General features: G+C 36.9%; 2 protein-coding genes across 18 annotated transcripts in view; one reads left to right on the forward strand and one right to left on the reverse strand.

The window, feature by feature from the left end:
- FAM227B (family with sequence similarity 227 member B) overlaps positions 1-27,502 on the forward strand; it is a 216,846-nt gene that overhangs the window by 108,982 nt on the left and 80,362 nt on the right. For 2 of the 17 annotated variants that reach the window (XR_011488301.1, XM_020875516.2), the window contains one exon: positions 12,586-12,607. The exons of the other annotated variants lie outside the window; for them this stretch is intronic. Coding sequence is in view for 1 of the 2 variants with exons in the window: in XM_020875516.2 (XP_020731175.2) it covers positions 12,586-12,587 (2 nt within the window). In the remaining variant the exon portion in view is untranslated. Of the gene's footprint in view, positions 1-12,585; positions 12,608-27,502 lie in introns of those variants that run through there. 17 annotated transcript variants of the gene reach the window in all.
- Positions 1-27,502, reverse strand: part of FGF7 (fibroblast growth factor 7) — a 61,936-nt gene that overhangs the window by 30,194 nt on the left and 4,240 nt on the right. The gene's annotated exons all lie outside the window — the stretch shown is intronic.

Raw genomic sequence — 27,502 nt, forward strand, 5'->3', positions numbered from 1 at the left:
AGTAGGAATACAGTGATCAAGTTTTGGGTTTAGAAAGACACATAGTGACAGTCTGAAGTATGGATTCGAAGCTGAGAAAATGGAAAATGCAGATATTTAAGAGATTTGTGGGTGGGACTGTGACAAGAGCCTTAACTAAATGAATATCAAGAGGAATGGCTAGATAGTGGAAGAAGAGAGGAAAGGGAAATGAATTAGTATTTACTGATAATCTCCTGTTATATATATACATTATATAGTTTAACCTTTGTGCAGTGCATTTTACAAGTGAAGAACTGAGGTTTGAGAACATTAAATTTATACCTCTAAATTATAGACTAGGGGTAAAGCAAAATTTCATACTCAGGCCTGTGTGACACATCTTTTTATTGTACCACACTGCCTCTCAGCTGTAACAGTTTCCGAGGAGATTTGAGGATCCAAACTGAGAAATACTTAAGCAATAGAATAAATAGTAGGAGGGCTCAGTGACAGAAAATGAGAGTTAATGGAGAGGAATAATGCAGAGTTTCCAACTGGGTCAACTGGATGGAGGATGGCATAGCTCTTATGTAAGGAATAGAAGACAAGAGCCGGTTTGAGGAAGATTATGATGGCATTTGGGAACACACTGAACTTGAAATGCCTGGAGGCTATCAGGAGAATTATCTAGTAACAGTTAGCTATATGGACCAAGAGCTCAAGAAAAGAAAGAGGAATGGAATTTCAAATTTCAGGATAATCAACATATGGGTCATAAGCAAAGTGACACTTATAGATACAATTATTTAGGACTACATGAGTAGAAAATGACAATTATCATAGTACAGAATATAGAATGGGGGACCAAACATGCTATAACTCTTCGTGTACATTGATGCAGTATTTTCAGATGATTATCCAAGATTTCCACAGGTTTAAAAGAAAGGAGAACAGTCATCATTATATTGCCAGCACAGGTTTTAACAAGAGCAACATTCTATGAATTTGGACTGTCTGGAAGGAAAACAAGGTTAAAGTGAGAAGTTCTGACTTTAGAATATTTAAAATATCTTTTCAGTTTAGTTTTGTCCTCTTTTTGTCCTTTTCATGGTAAGTTAGGCATTTAGTAGTCAACATTTACTGGGTACTTATATATACTATACCCTTTGCTGTGCTTAACATATACTCATTGTTTTAATAACCTCATAATCCTATAAATTGGGCTTCCCTAATAGCTCAACTGGTAAAGAGTCCACCAGCAATGCAGGAGACCTGATTCCATTCTTGGGTCAGGAAGATCCCCTGTTGCCTCAGATGGTAAAGAATCCACCTGCAATGTGGGAGACTTAGGTTTGATCCCTGAGTTGGGAAGATCCCCTGAAGAAAGGAATGGCTACCCACTCCAGTATTATTTCCTGGAGAATTCCAAGGACAGAGGAGCCTGGCAGACTACAGTCGATGGGGTGGCAAAGAGTTGGACACGACTGTATTTATATTTACTATACTCTTTGCTGTGCTTTACATATACTCATTGTTTTAATAACCTCCCGCTTCCCTGATAGCTCAGTTGGTAAATAACCGCCTGCAATGCAGGAGACCCCGGTTTGATCCCTGAGTCAGGAAAATCCCTGGAGAAGGGCTTGGCTACCCACTCCAGTATTCTGGCCTGGAGAATTCCATGGACTGTATAGTCCATGGGGTCACAAAGAGTCGGATACGACTGAGCGATTTTCACTTTCACTTTCAATCCTATAAATTAGATAATATCTCTGTTACTCAATAAACAAGATTCATAGAGATTATGTAATTTGCCCATGGCTAATATGTTTGTGTTTTAGCTTGGATTTGAATCCAAACTAGGACTTCTTTATTCCATTTCCAAAAGGATCATATCCAAGAATGGGTATGATGGATATTCTCTTTAATGACGTTACTTGAATGAAAAAAACAAATGGCTTGAAACTACAGAACAATTCTATGTAGACTTTTCCCTCAGGTGACAGAAAATAGTATTTTGGTTTCTCTAATAGCTTATGGTTACTTATTAATTTGTTTACCAAACATCATATTTTACAGATAGTATAGAAACTAATGTCAACTAGCATTCATTTAATTTTCACATATCTGAATTAGTAAGGTAATTTAATGTTCAAAACTCTGATAGTATTGCTTATCATTATATACATACATTGAATATGTACATGTTTTTATATATCAGTCATGCCTTAATAAAGTGATTTTTAGAAATTACGAGCTTCAGAAGGAGAAGGTGAGATAAATCGAGAGTATAGCATTGATATATATATACACTACCATGTGTAAAATAAATTGCTTGTGAGAGCCTGGTATAAAGCACAGGAAGCTCAGCTTGGTGCTCTGTACTGACCCAGGGGGTGCGAGGGAGCGGCGGAAAGGAGGCTCAGGAGGGAGGGGATGTATGTACGCTTCTAGCTGATTCACACTGTTGTACAGCAGAAACCAGCACAACGTTGTAAGGCACTTATCTCCAATTAAAATAAATAAATAAAAATTAGGAGTATTAATCCTCAATCAGGCCTTCAATGCTAAAAGGTAGTTTTCAGGATTTGAGATAACTTAAAAATTAATTAGTAATAATTTTATTAGTGACACACTTATGATAGTCTGTCATTTCATATTTACTCAAAATATCAGTCTAAATGAATCTGTTGAAAACTTAAGTACAGATAAAGGTGAATTGTAGAAGAGACATAACAGGATGTGGGGAAAATTACAATGTAAAGACTAAAATTTCAGTAAAATTAAGATTTCAAAATTTAGTCTTATTATAATCTGACACATAATTGTTATAGTTATGGTTAGAGTTTGCATTGGCTTAACCTTTGGACATTTTATTAAACTTTATTTCCAATGATGAATAAATTTCTGTCTAAACTGAATGTTGCATAAAAAAATTTACTGTTTACTTTTTTCAACACTTCACAGAAAAAACTTTGCTCCTTTGATATTAACTTTGTACCTAGTAATAGTTTTTAAATTTTTATTTATAATTTCTTCTCTCATAGAACATTAAGCTCTTTGACATATAACTATATTAAGATATTATTATTATATTTCAATGTTATAATTATTATAGTAGTTATCCAATTTGAGTTGCTTCTCAGGTGGCTCTTGGAGAAGAAAATAGCAACCCATTTCAGTATTCTTCCCTGGAAAATCCCATGAATGGAGAAGCCTGGCAGGCTACAGTCCATGGGGTCACAAAGAGTCGGACACAACTGAGCGACTTCACTTTTCACTTCAGGTGGCTCTAGTGGTAAACAACCCGCGTGCCAATGCAGATTCGATCCTTAGGTTGGGAAGATGCCCTGGAGGAGGAAATGGCAACACACTCCAGTAATCTTGCTTGAATAATCTCATGCACAGAGGAGCCTAGCAGGCAACAGTCCATGGGGTCGCACAGAGTTGGACACGACTAAAGCGACTTAGCACACACACATGCACGCAGTTTTTAATAGAAACTGGCAAAATCTAACTTGCTTAGAATTCAATGACAGTAACATTCATTTCACATATAAGTAGCCACATTCTTAGTTAATATTTTAGAAGCAACCACGTGTTAATGCTACAAAAATTGTTTCACTTTTTCGAGGTCACTGGGTTTATATCTGATTCAAAATTTTGGTGCAATTAAACTGTCTCTTAAACACCAGTTTTGTAGAATTTGATTTCCCTGCCACCCCCACATGTAGACGGCACTGAACAGGGCAGTACATTTTCTTGGCCCATTCAAGAGCTGATTAGCTGAAGATATGCTAACTACACCTCCAAACTAGTTATATTTTCCAAACAGGCTCAGTCCACATGTGAAAAAGAATAACAAGGCAGCTCCAGAGAACCTAAGCTATCCTAAGCTATTGCCTGGGACAAATGTTACTGAAAAAATAAGATGAGGCTTATTTTCCAATGCATTATTATGACAAGTTCAACTTTAATTTTGGTTTTAATTGGATTTAAAGAATAAGAAAGTAATAAAAAACCTATAGTGTAGGAATCAAGGAAGCTTGTCTCCAAAACACATATTTTCCCCATATTCTTGCCTGCAACCTCCCTGAAATGTTATCACTGGAAACTAATTGCTCCATATAAAGCATCATATCCCTAGGGGGGTCCAGAGCTAACAGGCATATACCCTGAGGAAGTTTACACATTGAGCTATTAGCTATTATAACATCAATTTTAAAAATGGATTTCTAATTGCATGGTTGGTAGAAAGGAGGGCTCTGAAAAATCGACATTCAGGAAAGTCTTGAAGAATCACAGCAAGGGAAAGAAATCTGTAACAACATAATTGGAGACAAAGGCCCAGAGCAAGGAGCTCTAGACAGTCAGGAGTTACAGTAAAAGTCCCAAGAATTGGAGGAAAGGGATAGCCTGTAATAAGAGAAAACTGATGAAAGATGAGGAAGAGATCCATGAACATACACTTCCTCAGTTTCTCAGTTAATGTCTCCTGTCAGCTCTGAGTCTTGACATATATACTAAATTCACTTTCTGCTCTCCTAATTCCATTATGGGTTTCTTTCTAGTGAATTGCCCTCTAAGAAGGCATGTTAATCCTACAACTTTATGTTTTTCATTTGTTTCTCATATGGACTTATACTTTGGCACACACGTTACTGTTCCTCTCTGTATGGGTCCATGCAACCATATTTGTATGAATGTGCAATGTCACAGTCTAGTTTGTGATTCAGCATGACATTGTCTTCTCTTCATAAATCTGTGACATGTTTTCTCCATGTGTTTCTAAAGGCCTGTTTCCCAAGTCAAGAATCATGATATTCAAAATTACCAGGATGACAGGATCTCTAAAGTAAACAATAGCAAGGAATATCTGACCTCTTCACATGTAACTTTATTTTTTTTAAATAATTGACTAGAATGTTGAGATGATACCAACAAGATACAGTTTTAGAAAGGTAATGTCAAAGTGCTATAAATACAGATTAAAAACAGCAATTTCACAAGTACAGAAGCAGAACAGACCTGACTTGGCAACAAGTCATTTGAAAGTGATGTGGAACTTTTAGTACACAAGCTTAAGATGAGCCAACAGTGTAGTACTTCTGCTCCAAAATATATTAATTGCAAGATTTGGCTGCCTTATAATAGCAGTTAAGTGGTACTTAGGAAGCAGTTGTCCTGCTGTTGTTTAGCCTCACCCTGCTCAATTTGGAGCTTTGTGTTCTGGGTACCTCATTGTAGATGGTATCCTTGGAGGACTAATAGATGGTAAGAGGCTAGGAAATTGCATTGAAAGGTAATGGCTGAGGGAATTTACATTGTTTAGCATAGAAAAGATCAGTTTAAATAGAAATATAACTGTCTTTATATATTAAAATGACTGTCCCATAGAGAATGGTTTAGAGGTAAAGGAGTAAAAATCATTTACTAATTCATGGTCTTATTTTAGATTATGGATAGACTGATTTCATGGTAGTTACATTCCATACAGAAGTTAAATAGCAGTGAGTACTAGAAGCTCAGTATGAGCATGTGTAGATGGAAATTACTTAGAGCAGCAAGAAAAGCTTGGACTTGGTAACACAGCCTGAGATAGTGCTGGAAAGAGTACATAGTTCTTTGTGGACTGAAAGCATCTTTCACGTCTCTAATCACAGCCCTATCTCTTGGTCAGCCCAGCATTTTAAGTAGCCAAAAACCACTTAAAATTGTTCCAGGATTTTTAGAGCTAAATGAGATCTTTTACCTGGTTTAATCTTCTTGTAAAGAGTAGAGGCTGAGGAAAATTAACTAATTTGTAAAATTCATAATACAAGTCACAGGTAGGAACCAGAACTCTGGCCTACTGATCCCCAGTTCAGGTGTCACTTGTTCATTACACTAGTTAAGTAATTATTTAAATAATATTAGGGGCATCATTTCATCTTTGTCATATAAAATATTAATTATAGAAATCTCTTACTTATTTTGAAGTCACTTACCAAACCTTTTTCAATGATAAGGAGTATAACCAGAAAGTACAGAAAGTAGGCATAAAGGCTTCTAAAGCACAAAAGAAGAAGTCCTAAAAACTTGCAAACAAACTAAACTCATTTAATTCTATACCTATTTGAAGCCTCAAAGAAGTTTTTATTCAGACAATAAGTCTATTCAGTTACTCAATCCTTCTGAGGCTTTATTTCCTCATTTTTAAAAGAAAAATAACAGTGCCTCCATCATTCAATTTATCTGAAAATTAAATTTGTTGTCACACGTGACTTGCTTAGCTTTGTACCTTTGAAACAAAAGAGTTTCAAAAATTTCAGGCATTATTACTGTTCACTAGTCAAATATTAGAGACATGATACAGTGTTCCTGGCTTCTGCTAGAGAACAGGAATGGACTTTTTAAAAAATCGTCCAGAACTACATGAGGATCTATAACTAGTTTAGTGGTCATTTACCATGAGACTAGATGAAATCATCAAGGAATCATTATAGACAGAGAGGATCTCCGTTATTTCTCTAAGTATATGAAAGTGTTTTGTTAGTCATGTCAATCTATTATTCATACACAGAGAAAAATAACATGATGAAGGGCTTAACTTAAAGCAGGACTAATTTCTCAATATGAAAAAGTGTTTCAACTGGGTAATATAATATTGAAATGGATTGCCAGAGGTTCCATTCTTAGAGAGCTTCAAGAAAAGGTTTGACACATATAGGTCTTGGATTTCTTAGACTGCTAGTGGTTAGGGGAGCCTTTCTAATCCTACCAGACTGTGACTGAACGAGGAAAATGACAGCCACATATTTAAAAAGCAACATTAGTTTATTATAATTAAAATGTATACATATATAAACATAGATACAAATGTTTATGTTCATTAAAAAACTAGTATATGCTCATCAAGTACTTGAAAATCACTAAAAAAAAAGTATAGAGAATCACCTGAACATACCACTGTTATAATCTATTTATTTTCATTTTCCTGTCTATTTTTGTAAAGTTGTAATTATAAGTAGGTTTTTTAATGCAATAAATAGAAATTATTCTTTTTATATTGCTTTTTAAATTCAAGTACAGAGAATTTACTCATTCATTACTTAACATTAACATTACTTTAATTTGATATTGAAAGTGAAAGTCGCTCAGTCATGTCTGACTCTTTGCAACCCCATAGAGTCCATGGAGTTCTCCAAGCCAGAATACTGGAATGGGTAGCTGTTCCCTTCTCCAGGGGATCTTCCCAACCCAGGGATTGAACCCAGGTCTCCCATATTGCAGGTGGACTCTTTTCCAGCTGAGTCATCAGGGAAGCCCAAGAATACAGGAGTGGGTAGCCTATACCTTCTCTAGAGAATCTTCCCAACCCAGGAATCAAACCAGAGTCTCCAGCATTGCAGGCGGATTCTTTACCAGCTGAGCTACCAGGGAAGATATTGTGTATAGTTAAAAGCAAAGAAATGGAGAAAAGAAGCTAAAAGAGTTGGGAAGAAGGGAGAGAGAAAAAAAATGGGAAGCAGAAGAAAGCAGGGAGGAAAAGGGAGTAGCAATGAAAAGCAATTAGGAGATATGAGGAGAAACAGAAAAGTTGGGGAAACATCAGGAAGATGATGCCAAGGAGAAGGTTGAAAAGAGAAGTCTTAGCAATTTATGAAAGTTCCTGAGGTCATCTCCAGTCATCTGGTGCTCCAACACCATAGATATTAAAGGTCATCTCCAGTCATCTGGTGCTCCAACACCATAGATATTAAACAGGAGCATAATGCATTGCTTCATATTTCTGCCCTTTCAACTCCAGATTAATTAGTTTGTTAGATAATGGTTATAGTTCTTTATCTGCTCTTCTGCATTAAAAGAATCAAAAACACTCAAATGCCTAGAGCAGCCTGTAAGTCCAGAAGACTCTTCTGATTGCAGAAACCAAAGCTAAATCACCGAAGGATAAAAGCTTGAGGGTTTGACATCTACCTTAGATATTCAGTTCAGTTCAGTTCAGTTGCTCAGTCATGTCCAACTTTTTGCAACCCCATGAACCGCAGCATGCCTGGCCTCCCTGTCCATCACCAACTCCCAGAGTCCACCCAAACCCATGTCCATTGTGTCAGTGATGCCATCCAACCATCTCATCCTCTGTAGAGATCTCTTCAAGAAAATTAGAGATACCAAGGGAACATTTCATGCAAAGATGGGCTCAATAAAGGACAGAAATGGTATGGACCTAATAGAAGCAGAAGATATTAAGAAGAGGTGGCAAGAATACACAGAAGAACTGTACAAAAAAGATCTTCACAGCCCAGATAATAATGAAGATGTGATCACTCACACTCACCAAGAGCTGGACATCCTGGAATGTGAAGTCAGGTGGGCTTTAGGAAGCATGACTACAAACAAAGCTAGCGGAAGTGATGGAATTCCAGTTGAGCTATTTCAAATCCTGAAAGATGATGCTGTGAAAGTGCTGCACTCAATATGCCAGCATATTTGGAAAACTCAGCAGTGGCCACAGGACTGGAAAAGGTCAGTTTTCATTGCAATACCTAAGAAAGGCAATCCCAAAGAATGCTCAAACTACTGCACAATTGCACTCATCTCACACGCTAGTAAAGTAATGCTCAAAATTCTCCAAGCCAGGCTTCAGCAATACGTGAACTGTGAACTTCCAGATGTTCAAGCTGGTTTTAGAAAAGGCAGAGGAACCAGAGATCAAATTGCCAACATCCACTGGATCATTGAAAAAGCAAGAGAGTTCCAGAGAAACATCTATTTCTGCTTTGTTGACTATGCCAAATTCTTTGACTGTGTGAATCACAATAAACTGTGGGAAATTCTAAAAGAGATGAGAATACCAGACCACCTGACCTGCCTCTTGAGAAATATGTATGCAGGTCAGAAAGCAATAGTTAGAACTGGATATAGAACAACAGACTGGTTCCAAATTGGAGTATGTCAAGGCTGTATATTGTCACCTTGCTTATTTAAATTATATGCAGAGTACACCATGAGAAATGCTGGGCTGGAAGAAGCACAAGCTGGAATCAAGATTGCTGGGAGAAGTATCAATAACCTCAGATATGCAGATGACACCACCCTTATGGCAGAAAGTGAAGAAGAACTAACAAGCCTCTTGATGACAGTAAAAGAGGAGAGTGAATATGTTGGCTTAAAGCTCAACATTCAGAAAACTAAGATCATGGCATCTGGTCCCATCACTTCATGGCAAATAGATGGGGAAACAGTGGAAACAGTGTCAGACTTTATTTTTCTGGGCTCCAAAATCACTCCGGATGGTGATTGCAGCCAAGAAATTAAAAGACGCTTGCTCCTTGGAAGGAAAGTTATGACCAATCAGACAGCATATTAAAAAGCAGAGACATTACTTTGCCAACAAAGGTCCATGTAGTCAAGGCTATGGTTTTTCCAGTAGTCATGTATGGATGTGAGAGTTGGACTATAGTGAAAGCTAAGTGGTGAAGAATGGATGCTTTTGAACTGTGGTGTTGGAGAAGACTCTTGAGAGTCCCTTGGACTTCGAGGAGATCCAACCAGTCCATCCTAAAGGAGATCAGTCCTGGGTGTTCATTGGAGGGACTGATGTTGAAGCTGAAACTCCAATACTTGGCAGAGAGCTGACTCATTTGAAAAGACCTTAGATATTAATCTGCACAAAAGCAAAAAGCAAACAGCTACTTATTCAATTTATTCCTCTTGTTTGAACCTTTGATTTTGTTTCCTCCATCATGTTGGTGATAATTTAGTTAAACTAGTTTTGAGTCAGTAAATTTAGTCGCTCAGTCATGTCCAACTCTTTGCAGCCCCATGGACTGTATCCTGCCAGATTCCTCTGTCCATGTTAATTCTCCAGGCAAGAATACTGGAGTGAGTTGTCATTCCTTTCTTCAGGGGATCCTCCAAACCCAGGGATGGAATCTGGGTCTTCTGCCTTGTAGGCAGATTCTTTACCATCTGTGCCATCAGGGAAGCCCAATAGTAATAAATATAAAGTCATTCTAAATAAAAATATTCTTATGCATTAATAGCTTTCCATGGATAGTCTACAGTTTTACCCAAATCAGTTTCCTCAACAATTACTGATTGTTCAGAAAGCTATCAATTTGCATGAAATTATCACTATTACCAGAAAATCCACCCGAAGTAAATATATCATTGATGATAAACATTTATTTTAAGCATAGCAAACAATACATTAGTGCATTTTCTACCAAAATTTACTTAACTACAAGTAAAAACATACAGATTTCCCATCAACTTTTGTATTGCTCACAAAATGCTATTGTTAACCATGTATCTACAGTCTGTTTTTAAAAAATTAATTTCAAAGAAATATAAAATCTGGCTATTATACTTCAGTGTAAATAAATAACTAAAATGAAATGACTGGTATATTTGAAAGAACTGACCAAAATTTCACAAATTTCTTCCTCAGTACAATTTTGTTTTATGGAGCAAGTAATAAATAGGAACTTTATTTCCACAAGTACAAGATGAAAATAGTCAAGAAAGATTTCAGTAAATGCAGAGGCTGCTGACCTGGTCATGAAAGATAATTAGGGGACTCTGAAATGCTGATCTAACCTTGAAGATGACATAACAAAGACCACTCAGTCTCCTCAGAAAACTGTGAAATTGTCTGAGACAGAGTGAGACAACTCATTACCTTTGTTTTAATTTTATAACAACTTTCTTATAACATTCTTATGGTAATGGCCTTCAAATTTAGAATGTGAGAAAAATATTTTTATGATAATGTTAACCAACAAAATGTAGAATCTTGGACGTCTGAAGAAAAATTATCTTCTATGTAAGTTATCATACATTTTGTTTGAATGCACTCCAGGAAAAATAGATGTTGTTTCATCCTTTAGACATGGCAGTGTTTCCTGCTGGGTAGTGTTTTGTTATGAGCTAGACTATGACTTGAAGAGTTGAGGTGGAGTTTCTTAAATTAACAATAGGCATTAATTTATTTAATTTGCACACTTAGCACAGTTCCTTTTGGTTCTTATTTTAAAATTATAAGTCTAAAACTGTGTGTATTTTTATATCTGTAAACAGAATGTGTTTTTTTTTTTTTACTATAATTAAATTTTTTAAAGTAAGTATTTCTTCCTGAAGACAGATGTCAAACATAGAGTGCAAATTCACAAATAGAGGAGGGTATGATTTCATGAAAAGTTGTGCTTGATTCCTTAGATTTTAATCTTAAAATATCTCAAAGAAATGTCCCTGTTACTTATAAGTACTAATTACTACAGTGAATAAGACTATATTTCAAAACAATTTTTATATGTGAAACCCCCAAAGCATAATTTGTTTGCATGAAGATTGAGGAGCTCTTGTGCTAGCATATGATTTCTTTGCTAGTTATTATGTTTTTCTCTTTGACCTTTTTATTGCATCTCTGGATACCTAGCAACCTAGGTTGCAGTCCTGGCTCTACCACTGACTAACTGTGCAACTTTGGCTGACTTCCTAACCTTATAGAAGCTCAAAACATTCTTACCCTCTAAGCAAAGCTCAAAGTATTTTTGCCAGCAGTGTACAAGAAGAATTTCCTTTAGTTAATATTCTCAGGTTCTTACAACTGTCCAAAGAAATAATAATACAATGCAAGATTATTTGCCATTATTTACCATGGGTCTAGTGGCTTATCTCCATAAATTATTACAATGATATATTTGAGAAAGCCTTACATTAGAGTAGAAAACCGCAGTGTTGCATATCTGACCTTTAGCGTGATTTCATTTAGTGATTAGGGTAATAAGATGAGCCCCCATGCCCTCCGCCGCTGGTGGGTACTCTGGTTACATCTGTCAAATTCTCTGTGGAATTCAGGACTTCCAGAGCATCCTTCTCTGCCTTCTGTCTCTCTTTTCTTGATGTATCTGCAACCTGTATTCCTTTTCCTTCTCTCTCCCTGCTTCTTCCTCAGCTTGTATCTTTCTCTATTTACTTCCTCACACCTCTCCTTTAATTATATCTCCCCATCTCTGACCTTCACCCTCTTCTGTTGTTTTCCTATCTTCTCTTTTTGTACTATGAAGTTAAAATGTGTTTTAAAGCATTTTGCCCATTTACTAGCTCTGTGTTGCTATTTTCTCTGCACCATACTATCTAGCTAGCTGAGACAAGAACCATTCTTCAAAATCACGCTACTGTAACCATACCTTTTTGCACACTTGTTCGTGACTTGGAAAGCTCTTCACCCTCTGTCAAAATCCTTCAACCAATCCCACTTTTATTCAAATGCACTTTTCCCAGAAAATTTTCTTTTCCTAATTCTTCTACTCTGTCCTTTTTACGTCTTTAGGCTCACCAAGAAGCATTCACTTTCATTCTCCTGATCTCTCCTTTCTTCATATGAAAAGTATTAATAACTTTCAGAACTTACAGATTATTTCCTATAAAAGCCCAGTAAAGACAAAAGTTATTTCTCTTCATAACCTTTATTGTACAGTGTCACCTTACACATTAAAGGTGCTCTATAAATATTGAATTGTATTCTCAATTTAAATCCTAATCATCTAGATCAAATTGCCTTTTAACTTCACGTGACATTTAGTTAAAATATTCCATGGATAGTGGCTCTTGACTTAAAAGTATTCCTGTTTTCATCAGAAGTCTTCTCCAGTGAAAGTATTGCCAGTCTACACCCAACTACAATAGTAAGTAAGATAAATTAATAAGCTATCAGTATTTAGAAATATACCATAGTTTTAATGTAAAACAAAATTTAATTTGATAAAGATACTAAATTAAATAATATCTTTATTCCAGCAAAAGTTTCAGAAATTTATGTAAAATTATGTATGGGGAGGTCTATACTTAAGTTAATGTATTCTCCAAGGCTTTAGTATCAAGAGTTTAAAATGTTATACTTCTTTACATCTATTATATCAACTCTGCAACTCCCTTCTCACCACCTTCTTTTTCCTTATGCCCCACCTCTCACCTCAGCTATTAGTGTCCTTCATAAAGTAGTTATGAATCACCCTATTCAGTGTCCATTATAATTGCCTTCCTTTATAAAGCTGTGTGTATAGGCAATCCATTAAGATAGTTATTGAAGTATTCAACGGAAAAAAACTGTTTCAAGTTGTTACTGTTTATGCTAGACAATTCAGATCTCCCACCATTTGCTTTTCTTCTTTTTAAAATGATACCCTGTTTTGGCTTCTAAATGGCACCTGTATCTCTACTCAGTTCTTGCCATCACTGCAGTTAGGTGCTGCACAAACCACTCAACAGGTTTGTTAGGAAAAATAGATTGAATATGACAGTTGCAGATAGGGGAGACTGTGTGTGAGGGCAGAATTAGTTTCTATCTTCAATTCTGCTTTATTGTCTCCCCAACGACTAGCACAGTTCCTGGCATATTTTGTGCTTAACAATACCCATTAAATGAGTGAATGAATATTTGGGGTCAGTATTTGGTGACAGCTCACTGTAACCTCATAAGAGACCTTTAGCTAGAACCACTCAACCCAGCTGCTCCTAGACTCCTGACCCTCTGACACTATGAAATAATAAATACTGTTTTAAGTTGCTAAGTTTTGGATAATTTATGATTATGCAGCATTTATAGCTAATATGCCTTCTCTTTCTTCCCATCCCATCCTTCAGTTGCTTAGTACCATTGGTAACATTTTGCAATTGAAATCTATTCAAACAATGTGCTCTAACTGCCATCTTTTTATATTTTAAAAAATCCGAGACCCAAAATAGTTCTGTATTTATCCAAGGTCAATTAATTACTAGAAAAAAGTTTAAAACCAAAGAAATAATATGGTATTATTTCTGTATCCCTACGCTGTGTCTGACTTTATAATCATTTGTCTACTCCTAAGTATTAAATAACATGTATTAATGCTTATACTAAAAGAGCACTGTGAAGATAAAATGTTTCATACTATCTTTGCAGTAACTCATCATTTTTATTCCCTTTCTTTTGTCTCCTTTAATTGGGAAAAGTCCTAAAAGTACTAGAAATAAATTGAGAACACAGTATATGTAGACAAAAGAAAGAACCAGTTTACCAATATACTTTCTTTTTCAACCTTTCGTAAGTGCTTGTTATAACAAACTCTGCGACTTCTTGTATTTGCTTTTGTGTTTGCTCTGTTTGAATTTAGTGGCCTTTAGAGAGGGGAGCTGTCTGGCTATACTCCCAAAACTGACTGATTTACTCTCTGAAATCCAATTGTATATATGTATGTATTCTATAACAATTATGAAGACACTTACTAATGAACAGGATTATAAATGTTTTTAACAAATGTCAGAAATGTGTTTAAAAAACAACCAAATCAAATTTTGCAGCATCTTTAGCAATTTGTAAGCAAAATAAACCGAAGGTTTCCACCCCAACTCAGAGGAACACAAATGGAGATGTTTTGTACAAGGCAAGTTGGAGTAGAGTTTTTATTTAATAATAAGAAAATGCCAAGAACTCATTAGGGCCTCTCATAGAGAAGAAAATTTCAGTTGTTTATAGTTCTTTACATGCAAATGATCCCACTGCATGATGCAAATTAATGTGTGATGTTTTAATAATATCAGTGACAGTATAATAATACATGTGTTAATAACAAAAGCTATGCTTTGAAGGTAAGACTACTTGGGTTCATATTCCAACCCTGACAGTCACTAGCTTTAGAACCTAGAGCAAGCTACCTACCTCTGTGAGCCAGAGTTGCCTCTGCAAAATGAGCGTAACTCTGTCAGGCACACGGTAACAACTCAGTAAGTTTACCTCTTTAGTAGTTGTTTTCATGATCCTAAAATAATATTAGTAACTTGTGTTTTCATTATAGGGGAAAAGTGTAACTTTAAAACACTTCATTTCTTCCCCTTCAAAGTCTCTTAGCATCTTGTGTTAACTATGAGGAAACTAGAAGTTTTAAAGCAGTATTCTGAATATGAACTTCTTGAACTTTAATATATAATGTTAATCACAGTGAATTCATCAGGCTTACTATTCAATATCTACTGTTTGTAAGTTAACTGACTACCCAGATATTTCCAGAAAACAATCCATCATTGCACACAGAAATTTTTGATATGATGATTTCAATCATCAGCTAATTTTGAACACCAGTCTTTCTTAATTAAAGTGAACACACCTAAATGGGCTTTCCTGGTGGTTCAGACAGTAAAGAATCCACCTGGAATGTGGGAGACCTGGGTTCAATCCCTGGATCAGGAAGATCCCCTGGAAGAAGGCATGGCAACCCACTCCAGTATTCTTGCCTGGAGAATCCCTGTGGACAGAGGAGCCTGGTGGGCTACAATCCATGGGGTTCGCGAAGAGTCAGACATGAATGAGTGACTAAGCATAGCCTCACAACACCTCAATAGCCACAAGAGGCCTATATATTTTTATTGAAGTATAGTTTACTTACAACATTATATTAGTTTTAGGTATGCAGCACAGTGATTCAAAATCTTTATAGATTATACTCCATTTAGACTTATTCTACAATATTGGCTATATTCCCTATGCTGTACAATATATCTTTGTAGCTTATTTATTTTATACATAGTAGTTTGTACCTCCTAATCTCCTATCCATGTCTTGCCCCTTCTCCGTATTTCTCCCTACTGTTAACCACTAGTTTGCTCCCTGTATCTGTGAGTCTATTCCTTTTTTGTTATATTCATATTTGTTTTACTTTTTAGATTCCACACATAATTGATAAACTATTTATCTTTCTCTGTCTGAATTATTTCACTAAGAATAATACCTTCCAGGTCCATACATGTTGTTGCAAATGACAAAATTCCGTTTGTTTTCATGTCTGAGTAGTATTCCATTGTGCATATATGTGGGGTTTATGTTACATCTTCTTTATCCATTCTTTGTTGATGGACACTTAGATTGCTTTCATATCTATGCTATTATAAATAATGATGCTGTATCTCAATAATACTTGAGATACAGTGAAAATATTAATTTCAAATTCAAATAATTTCAGATTCAAATAATATCTCAAGTATTATTGAGATACAGTATCTTTTTGAATTAATATTTTCACTTGTTTTGGATAAAAAGTACATTTTCATATCTTTCAGTTCCAGGAGTGGAATTGTTGGCTCATATGGTAGTTCTGTTTTTAGATTTTTAAGGACCTTCCACAGTGGCTGCACCAATTTACTACTTCCCCACCAACAGTGTACATCCCTTTCTCCACATCCTCTCCCACATTTGTTATTTGTGGTTTTTGGTGATATTCATTCTGAGAGGTATGAGGTAATACCTCATTGTGGTAGCATCATTTTAAAACTAGAACTTGTATACTAACAAGCTGGCCAATCTCCTGAGTGTTTTTCCTTTCCTTCTGTAAAGTGAACTAACTGTGATTATAAGCTTACAACAAAGAGGTGAAATTGATAGTTGCTCAGTCTTGTCTGACTCCTTGTGACCCCATTGACTGTAGCCCACCAGGCTCCTCTGTCCATGGGATTTCTCAGGCAAGAATACTGGAATGGGTTGCCATTTCCTTCTCCAGGGGATCTCCCTGACCCAGGGATTGAACTCATGTCTCCTGCATTGGCAGGCAGATCCTTTACCACAAAGCACAACTGTGCTCTCAGTTGTGTCTGACTCTTTGCGCCCCCATGCACTCTAGCCCACCAGGCTCCTCTGTCCACGGGGATTCTCCAGGCAAGAATACTGGAGTGGCTTGCATGCCCTCCTCCAGGGGATCTTCCAAACCCAGGATCAAATCTAAGTCTCCCGCAATGCAGGTGGTTTCTTTACCACCTGAGCCATGAGGGAAGTCCGCTGCGCCACCAGGGAAGGCCATTATTCCAATTAGCAGAACTTAAATTGTGCCTTCAAAAAAAGTTCCCCTTTAAAGAAAATTGACATTTTTAGTAAGCAGGGCAATTAGACAAAGTTGGAAAATTGATAAAGGGCAAGTGTTCTCATATTTTTTAATAGAATAAAAGATTTATCTTTATGACTTTAACATTGATAACTGAAAATATATTAAGTCACTCCATTTCCCAACCTTGCAATACTTTCTTACTGCCAAACATCTAGAAAAAATATTTCGTCTGAAGGTAATACATTTGTCTTCTCTCTATCATCCTGTTCATCCTTTTGGTCATTTTCTACCCCCACCCCAAAAACCCTGCATGCCCCCTCCTCAAATTGAGTTAGGTAACACCCAAATGTGCTCTGAACTTTCTCCAGTCTGACTTGTAGTCAGACTGCACCTGCACTATCCTGCACCAGACTTCATCCTGCATCAATGAATCTGTTAATTCTCTCAATACCTGGACTTTAAATATGGACTTTAAATTGCTGTAGCCTCAATCTGCAATAGGGAAGACATCAATAACTTGATTTAATAAAGAATGAAAAAAAAAATCCAGAGTCTTCCAAAGTTTTGTGTGATGTCTTCATTATCCAAGCAAACAAGGGAAGAAACTTTTCACTGCCTATGGTGAACTCACATGAAGGCTGCCTCAATATGAACCACACTAACCAGGCCTGTGGTCAGAAGTGCAGTTAGAGATATCATAAGTCACTAGAAGACCATCTAGGAATCAAGCTCCTGACACTGAAACACATTGAGAGTACATTCACCAACTCTCTACTTCCCTCCAGCTCTCTCTTCCTTTACACATGTCCTCTCCTCTATTCAACCTGGTAAGTCCAAGGTCAACTTTATAAGTGCTACTAATAAATAGGCAGAATCCACCAGGAATTATCAGCCCATTGCTTGTTTTCACTAGTATAGCTTTTCAATTCTTAAAGTCTTTCCCCCTCTGTGTATACTTTTAATGCAAGTATTCCTTAAGCCAATATAAACTATGAAATTTTTTTCCACGTTTAGTTTTTCACATGTAGGGATTAGTTGACAGTCAAATGAAAACAAGAATAAGTGTTGAGAAAGGCTGCAGCTTTTCCTTGGAAGAAAAGCTATGCTCCTTGGAAGAAAAGTTATGACCTAGACAGCATATTAAAAAGCAGAGACATTACTTTGCTGACAAAGGTCCATCTAGTCAAAGCTATGGTTTTTCCAGTAGTCATGTATGGATGTGGGAGTTGGACCATAAAGAAGGGTGAGTGCTGAAGAATTGATGCTTTTGAACTGTGGTGTCAGAGAAGACTCTTGAGAGTCCCTTGGACTGCAAAGAGATAAAACCAGTCAGTGCTAAAGGAAATCACTCCTGAATATTCACTGGAAGGACTGATGATGAAGGTAAAGTCCAATACTTTGGGCACCTGATACAGAGAATTGACTCACTGGAAAAGACCCTGATGCTTGGAAGGACTGAGGGCAGGAGGGAAAGGGGACAACAGAGGATGAGAATGTTGGATGACATCACCAACTCAATGGACATGGGTTTGAGTGGGTTCCAGGAGTTGGTGATGGACAGGGAGGCCTGACATGCTGCAGTCCATGGAGTTGCAAAGAGTCAGACACGACTGAGTGTCTGAACTGACTGACAGCTTTTTCAGGACTGATCTTCATCATGCCCTGCCAATCACCCTTTCAGTGTTACCACCACCACCTGTGCCTGGTTAGATCATTGACTTGAATAAAACTTTGCTACACCTCTCTTAAAAACATTTAAGTTAAATAGGTTGTGGAAGCCAACACTTTTTAAAATTAATAATGGAGTATTAAAAAGAAGTGAGGCATTCTCTTTTATTTTAGCAAGATTTTTAATTTTGTCCACATTAAAATTTCATGAGAGCTTTCTGTTTCTCATGTATAATTAATTTTAAATATATAAATACTTAAGACAGAATTATGAGTGATTGTCAATTTGTCTCCCTTCTTCCACCCTTTATACTGAGTTATTCACCATTGGGAGATAAAAAGCAAAAAAAGATACAATATGAACTGACATTCTAGTGGCATTGTCAAATACAAACAGAAAAAAATCATAAGGCGAGTAAAAGTATTGTGTATGACTAGTTAGTTATATTTTACAACCTCAAATAAGTCACTTCTCCAAAGGGTATGAAAATCATTTATTAAATTTTCAGTCCTCCTGTCTGTTTATGATAAATTTCAAATTTCTAAATCGTTTTTGGCCAGTAAATGAAACTTATTTTTTATTTATATAATTTAAATATTTTCAAGTTTTGCTCAAACTGGTTTTTTTGAAAATTAAGGTCTGTTGTTTTTAGGTACATAAGATAAGAATTTTTCAATCATGTTGGAATCTTAAAACACTTTTAGATTACTACATGGGAAATGTTTTTCATCAGTTTCTAGGTTGCTCAAATGATAGCTCTTGGTGTGTTAGTTGCTTAGTCGTGTCCGACTCTTTGCAACCCCATAGATTGTAGCCCACAAGGCCCCTCTGTCCACAGGATTCTCCAGGCAAGAATACTGGAGTGTGTTGCCATGTCCTTCTCCAAAAGGAACTGTAGAAAGAAAATGAAGTCACCCAGTCGTGTCCAACTCTTTGCGACCCCATGGACTGTAGCCTACCAGGCTCCTCCATCCATGGAATTTCCCAGGCAAGAATGCCGGAGTGGGTTGCCATTTCTTTCTCCTAGATAGCTCTTGGACAGCATTTCAAATAAGGAGAATAGTTTTAAAGTTCTCTTTACCAAGTAAGAGAACATCCAATTAGTAAAGAGCATCCATCTAGGTTTAAATCTCACTGCAAATCTCTGGATTTCAGTACAGCATTCATACCCAAAATACTACACCAATAGTCCAAAATTATATACAGGCTCCTAACTTTGGCCTGTATTTGTGGCTCAAGGTCACTCTTAAAACATTGGTTCAGGTTCATTTTATAGCCTTTCTAACATGTGGACATGGAACAACAGAATGGTTCCAAATAGGGAAAGGAGTATGTCAAGGCTGTATATTGTCACCCTACTTGTTTAACTTATATGCAGAGTACATCATGAGAAATGCTGGCCTGGATGAAACTCAAGCTGGAATCAAGATTGCCAGGAGAAATACCAATAACCTTAGATATGCAGATGACACCACCGTTATGGCAGAAAGCAAAGAACTAATGAGCCTCTTGATGAAAGTGAAAGAGGAGAGTGAAAAAGTTGGCTTAAAACTCAACCTCCAGAAAACAGAGATCATGGCATCTGGTCCCATCACTTCATGGCAAATAGATGGGGAAGCAAAGGAAACAGTGACAGACTATTTTATTGGGCCTCCAAAATCACTGCAGATGGTGACTTCAGCCATTAAATTAAAACACGCTTGCTCCTTGGAAAAAAAGCTATGACCAACCTAGACAGCATATTTAAAAGCAGAGACGTTACTTTGCCAACAAAGGTCCATCTAGTCAAAGCTATGGTTTTTCCAGTAGTCGTGTATGGATGTGAGAGTTGGACCATGAAGAAAGCTGAGCGCTAAATAATTGATGCTTTTGAACTGTGGTGTTGGAGAAGACTCTTGAGAGTCCCTTGGACTGCAAAGAGATCCAACTAGTCCACCCTAAAGGAAACCAGTCCTGAATATTCATTGGAAGGACTGATGTTGAAGCTGTAACTCCAATACTTTGGCTACCTGATGAAAAGAACTGACTCATTTGAAAAGACCCTGATGCTGGGAAAGATTGAAGGCGGGAAGAGAAGGAGACGACAGAGGATGAGACTGTTGGATGACATCACCGACTCAATGGATGTGAGTTTGAGTAAACTCCGGGAGTTGGTGATGGACAAGGAGGACTGGCATACTGCAGTCCATGGGGTCGCAAAGAGTTGGACACGACTGAGCTACTGGACTGAATTGAACAACTGAGTAGAAGCTTGGTTTTAGTTCTTCACTACACCAAAGATAAATTTCCTAGCTCTGCAGTTTCCATTTAGAAATTTAAATGTTTTACCCACATCAGGGGTGAGAGTAGGGAGGATGTGGGTAGTGTGGAGAGCATACTCTGTTGTCAGATAAGTTTGGGAAACCATATATAATCTGCTAAAGTTCCCTTATAGCTCAGTTGGTAAAGAATCTGCCTGCAATGCAGGAGACGCTGCTTCAATTCCTGGGTTGGGAAGATCTCTGGAGAAGGAAAAGGCTACCCACTCCAGTATTCTTGGGCTTCCCTTGTGGCTCAGCTGGTAAAGAATCCGCCTGCAGTGCAGGAGACCTGGGTTCAATCCCTGGGTTGGGAAGATCCCCTGGAGAAGGGAAAGGCTACCCACTCCAGTATTCTGGCCTGGAGAATTCCATTGACTGTATAGTCCATGGGGTTGCAAAGAGTCAGACACAACTGAGGCAATTTCACTTTCAAAGTTCTGCCATTCATGCTAGTGAAGTATAAGCTCAGAGAATTTTCTCTGAAAAAACTTGCTCAGTTTTATTTATTTATTTATTTATTTATTTTTTAATTTTTTTTTTTTTTTTTTTTTTTTTAGTGTAAACAAACATTTATTGTGCACTAGGAAACCAAAGAAAATCCATATGGCTCACATTATTGCAATTTTCAATTTTTGTGATCTGAAACCAAACCTGTCAGCTTTATTTAATATAATATTTTCCAATGAGCTGCAGAAACTGTGCTATAGGAAACACCATTAATTATCTTGAGGGACACTAGTGTTCTATGAAATAAAGTTTGGAATTGCTTCTGTTAAGAAAAAGCTGCAGGCTGAGCTGATTTTGAATTTGATGTCAAATCATTTTCTCATTTATCTATAATGATATCTGATGTTCAGATAGGCAGATGAAATGGAAAATATTCCAGTAGCTTTTAATGGAACATGATAAATATGCTATTTAAGGATGTTGAAATATGCCCCGTTTCTCCTTTCTAGTATTAAAACAGAAAAATAAACTCAGTTTCAGAATAGGTTGTATAAATAAGCAAAGATTATCATGGATTTATGCACAGATTTTCAAATTTATTTCAGAAACACATGCAGTAATCTATTATCATTGCAACCCTCTGTACACTATTTTATTTTCATTTTCACCTCAGAAACCCTCTCTCTACTCTCTTACCAATCCATTGCACTCAACTTCCCTTATTCTGTAAGGTCATCAAAAAGATAGTGAAATATTGTACGTTAACTATACTTCAATTTTTTTAAAAAATAGAAAAGCTATATTTTATAAGTATCCTTTGTATTTAAGTCCTCCCTAAACTTAAAATACAAAATTCACTAATGTGTATATAAAGTCCTCTTTCCTTTCATCTCTTGCTTTTCCTCTCCTGCTCAGGGACAAAGATATTTTCTTCCTTTTTACTCTCAGGACCCTAGTGAATGGCTCTATCAAGTGTTTGTGGTCACTCCATTAGTAGTGATCACATTCTTCTTCAGGGAAGTTGACTGACATTACTGAAGAATCTCTGGAGACAATTCTCCCCAGTATACATCAAACTTTTTTTATCCGAGAAGGATATTGTCTGCCTAACATGCAAGTTTTACCAGGACATGGGCATAGAATAGTTCTCCTCTCCTTCTCCACCTTAATTCCTTTGTCTTTATATATTACTATACAAACACAAATAGCTGACTAACTTTAATAATGTTTTCTTTGTTAGTAAAGTTGGTATGGCTTCTCTACCTAAGTCAGAATCAGGTATCTCAAATACAGATATGAATCTTGGTCAAAAAACTGTCAAATGTTCAATGAGTCTTTAATGTGGTTTTCAAAACCACGTGAAAGGCAGATAATTTTTATTTTCCAACCTACTTTGCTTGTAGAAAGATTGGATATGAACTGGAAGGACATTATCCTAAGTGAAATAGGCTAGATACAGAAGAACAAATACTACGTAACAAAACTTTCAGGAAAAATCTAAAATATTAGCCACCTGTCATAGAAGCAGAGAAAAATAGTGGTTTCTAGAAACTTGAGGGTGGGGAAAACAAGGAGATATTAGTCAGAGGATACTAAGTTTCAGTTAAGCCAGATGAATAAATCCAATAGACATACTCTACACTGTAGTGTCTTTAGTTCACAGTATTGTAGGTATACTTAAATATTTGCTAAGAGGATAGATAGATCCAACCAGGCCATCCTAAAGGAAATCAGTACTGAATATTCATTGCAAGGGCTGATGCTGAATCTGAAACTCCAATACTTTGGCCAACTGATGGGAAGAACTGACTCAGTGGAAAAGACCCTGATGCTGGGAAAGATTGAAGGCAGAAGAATAGGCAGGACAATAGAGGATGAGATGGTTGGATGGCATCACTGACTCAATGGACATGAGTCTGAGTAAACTCCAGGAGTTGGTGATGGACAGGGTGGCCTGGCGTGCTGCAGTCCATGGGGGTCACAAAGAGTCAGAAATGACTGAACGACTGAACTGAATGGAAGAGGATAGACCTTATGTTAAGTACTTTTATTATGACTACTATTAATAATAATAAATAGATCAGGAGAAAACTATTAGAAATGATCAATATGTTTATTGCATAGATTATGATGATATATACTTACCTCTGAATTCATCAAGTTGTATACTTTAAATAATTACAACTTTTTGCGTGTTAATCATACCTCAGAACATTTTTTTAAAGCTTGAATATAGTTTAGAAAAAGTAGGAATTCATATGGAAGCCCATTTCATTTAATGTTGTTTTTTCTCCATATTACTTAGGTATATGCAATTCCTCCCTCTTCTATGTGCCATATGTAAAATTAAAACATAGAAAGGTATTGTATTCTAGTAGTAATGTAAAAGAAGTTACTGTGCTGCTTTGATGCAGTGGAAGAAAGCTGGGATTTTTAGAAAAGAAAGGAAAAAAGCTTTGCTTTAATCTGTAACTTACAAATAGAACAAACTTTTAGGTTCGTAGCCTTTCACTAATCTGGATAAACCCTCTAGGCTTGTAGTTTCTTTCCTATTGGATTTTCTAGACTGGAGCTTGTCTCTTTAAATCACTGCTTTTGTAGGGTGGCCATAGGAGGTGAAACCCTAATTTGGGGGCATCGGTTCATAATCATAAATGGCTAATTTAAGTGCCTTGTAAGCTGGCCTTGATGCCTGTACTCCAGGTTCCCTGCTTGCAGCACCACTTGAAAGTGTCAGAAGGGAATCAGACCTGCCTGATGTGGTGAAATTGTGGCACAGGACCTATTTTTTTCCCCAGGAATGAACTCGTTCATCAAAGATGCCTTCTTAAATAGTAGCTAGAAAGCTGTCATCACATGGATTTTCAAGCCACTTCACCAAATGTTGGAGCCACTAAGATTTGTCAAAAATGTTGAATGGACCCAGAAGAACTTCCCTGATGCATAATCCAGAGATTCATTCCTGATGGGCCCATCTCAAAATCCTCCAGGGCAAAGGTGAACTCTGGAGCCCTCTAAGGGTTCCAAAACATTCCCAGGACACCTTGGGGGATCCTGCTAGAATTAGAAGCCTTGGCTCCTTAAGTGGTGGTTTTTGACCTTAGCTGCAGATTAGAATCACTGGAGAGCTTTAAACAAACACTAATGCCTGGGTTCTTCGTTCCTTCACGAGATTCTCCTTTAACTGGTTGGTGGTTTCCCCAGTAATCTAATGTGATCCCTGTAGTTTTATAGCCATGTCAGGATTATCTGGGGAACTTTTGAAATTTCTGATGCCCAGGCTGCGCCCCAGATAAATTTAATGAGAATTTTTATGGATGGAACTTGGTATCAGTATTTTTTAAAGTTTCCCAGCTGACTACAATATTTAGTCAAGGCTGAGAAATAGAAAAATCTAGAAAAGAAATCCTTTCCATATAGATCTAAAAGGTGGCATCTTACATCCTCTTCAATTCACCTGGATCTCTGAAAGCTCTAAAACCATAGGCTAAAGAGTTGTGATACAACTGAGTCACAAGGTAAAATGCATGATCAGATACTCTGGATTGATAAGAAATGAAAGTGATGATCAGTTCAGATAAGAATCTATAAAATAAATAAGAAGTACACCTGTGGCAATCAGCTGTTATTAGCATTTATTAAACACCAGACACTGGTATTAGCCTGAAAACAGAGAAAGACCATAAAATGGAAAATTATTCTTAATATTAGAGTTTTCAAAGAATAGCTATTATTTCCAAATCAAGCTATTTCCAAATAGCTATTATTTCCAAATCTTCCATAATTTAAACCTTGGGAACTTACTTAAGGAAATGCAGGTCACCAGTTCTATAGGATTCCATTTTGTCACTAATTCTACAATTTTGGTTCAATTCCATAGATATGTTTGTCACTGTCTATTTTTTATTTAATGAGGTTGTGATTTTTTTACCTCTTACTTTGACAGTGTGAGTTATTTTTCTTTTAGATAGCCTACTAAGAACTCTTTGAAGCATAAGCAAGTTTACCATCTTTATATTTAGAGGAGATATATATATTTGTTAGCTACTAGCAGAGATTCTTGTTGAGCAGGAACTTATCCAAAGAATTGTTGACAATTAAATCGCTGAAGATTTTGTGGTCAAAGTCAAATCCAACAACAGTGTGTTTATTTTCTTTTTGCCAATTGTTAGGCCATATCCCATCACAGTCTAACAATCCAAAAGAGAATATTGCCAAATCATTGGCCAGTTTTCAGAATGGCTAACCCTTTTATTACTATGGAACTTTCAATGCTTAATTGTAACAAGTGAGGCATACTTTTTCTTGAATCAGTGGCTTATGGCTATTAAGAATTCCTTCTCTAAAGAAATGGGAAGAGAAAAACTTTTTTAGTAATTGAATGTCAAAAGCAAGAAAATCATTCCGAGGGACTGAGTTCACATCTGTCTTTCAGGGCAGTTGTCATTTGCCCAGTGCACTGCTGTTGTCTCTCATTTGGCACCTCAACTCCCAGCTTAAACAGCAGTTATTTGTGTCAGGTGTGGAGTGATTGCCTCTGTCTGCTGATGGGCTGCCTGGGCCAGTTATCTAAATTCACCCTCTGACCTTGTCCCCGAGTGGAAAGCTCTGACTACATCAGTGGAAGGACTGACCATCCGTTGCCAGCCCTTTTGTGATGTTATTAATGCTCTCCTTCTGCAGAGAATGTGGATTCTTATTTCATTTTGGAGGGGCATTTTGTACTTTTATTATTATTATTAAGTCAGGTTAGGTTCTAGTTTCATCTCTTAGAAGCCTACTAAAAATTAAATGCGGTACCAGCAGAGAACAAGTTGAGAGGAGAGGCTTTCTTGCCTCCTGGGTAAGAATAGTGTGCTATCTCAGGACCAGTTCTCCGGTGATAACTTCTGTCTCTTCCAGAGTCAGAAATGCAGTTCAGTATCTCTAGGCCTCTTATAAATTCCTATTTTTACATAGCCAGGTCTTGCTTATACAGTTACTAACACAAGTCTTGTTTCTGTTGGGTTCCTTGGTGCATTTTTTATGCCATTTACTCAATCTTATTTAGATATATTTCACAAGACAGCACTGTAATTAAGGCTGAAGTGAGACTCTTACAACCCAGGGTAGCTTAAATGATTTTCTTAATTCCCTAAAGATGTGAGGGGCTTCCCAGGTGGCTCAGTGATAAAGAATTGGCTGGCCAGTGCAGGAGACATGGATTCTATCCCTGGGTCAGGAAGATCCCCTGGAGGAGGTAATGGCGACCCACTCCAGTGTTCTTGCCTGGGAAGTCCCACGGACAGAGGAGCCTGGCAGGCTACACTCCATGGGGTCGCAAAAGAGTTGGACACAGCTGAGCGACTCAACAACAACAACAAGGATGTGAGACATGAGCCGTCATATCCACTCCCTATCACTCCCCTTCTTTTCCTCCAACCCTCCATTCACCTGCCCCAGCCTAACACTTCTGGAAGCAGAATTATACACCCAGATTTTTCACCTCACCTACCTACTCCAATCCATTATCTTAGCCACATCTTATAAACCACATTCCTATGAAGGAGCAGTGCTTCTGCTGGTGAAGCAAGCAGTCCTTCAAGATCCATTAATATCTTCAGATCATTTTCCCCTTCATTCAAAGCAAAGCCATGAAAATGAACTAGGGACTTTCTTATGGTAACCCAGAGAACCACTGTTCGTGTAGATGATGTCCAACTTTTTATGCAAAAATTTTTCATCTAAGACATTTAAATGTATCCCATCTTAAAAGGCCTCCAAAGAAGAATGTCCAACAATGTATGAACGAAGTTAAGGCATCAGAACACATGAAATTCAAAGTTTAATTTTGATCTTTTCCACTTTCTGTACTTGGTATTTCAATCTAGTAGATAATCCAGTTACCTTTTACTTTCTCATTTTAATGAAATAGGAAGGAAACAGCTTTTGTTCATTTATTCATTAATTCAGTTAAGGATTGAGAGATATAAACATTAAGTTTTGTAATTTCAGTTTCTTGTTTTCTTTGACTTTTAAACAAATTCTTCTGAGCAATTTCTTTGTACCTGGATCCAATAGCTTCAACTTCACCTAGGGCAATTTGCATTTTTTGTATGAGGCACTCAATTTTAAGATTAGTAAGGAAATAAATATTAGAATTCTCTTCTATGTTATTAGACAATAAGAAAATGAGCATCAGAATTCTCTTCTATGTTATTCTCTGTATATTTTTCAATGGAGTACCTTAGGATTTTCTATAGACAACGGTGAATTAGCCTCTATTTATGGAGAAGTCTGACAGGCTTATT

The sequence above is a fragment of the Odocoileus virginianus genome, chromosome 6 (genome assembly GCF_023699985.2).
Source record: "Odocoileus virginianus isolate 20LAN1187 ecotype Illinois chromosome 6, Ovbor_1.2, whole genome shotgun sequence".
Classification (NCBI taxonomy): Eukaryota; Metazoa; Chordata; class Mammalia; order Artiodactyla; family Cervidae; genus Odocoileus; species Odocoileus virginianus.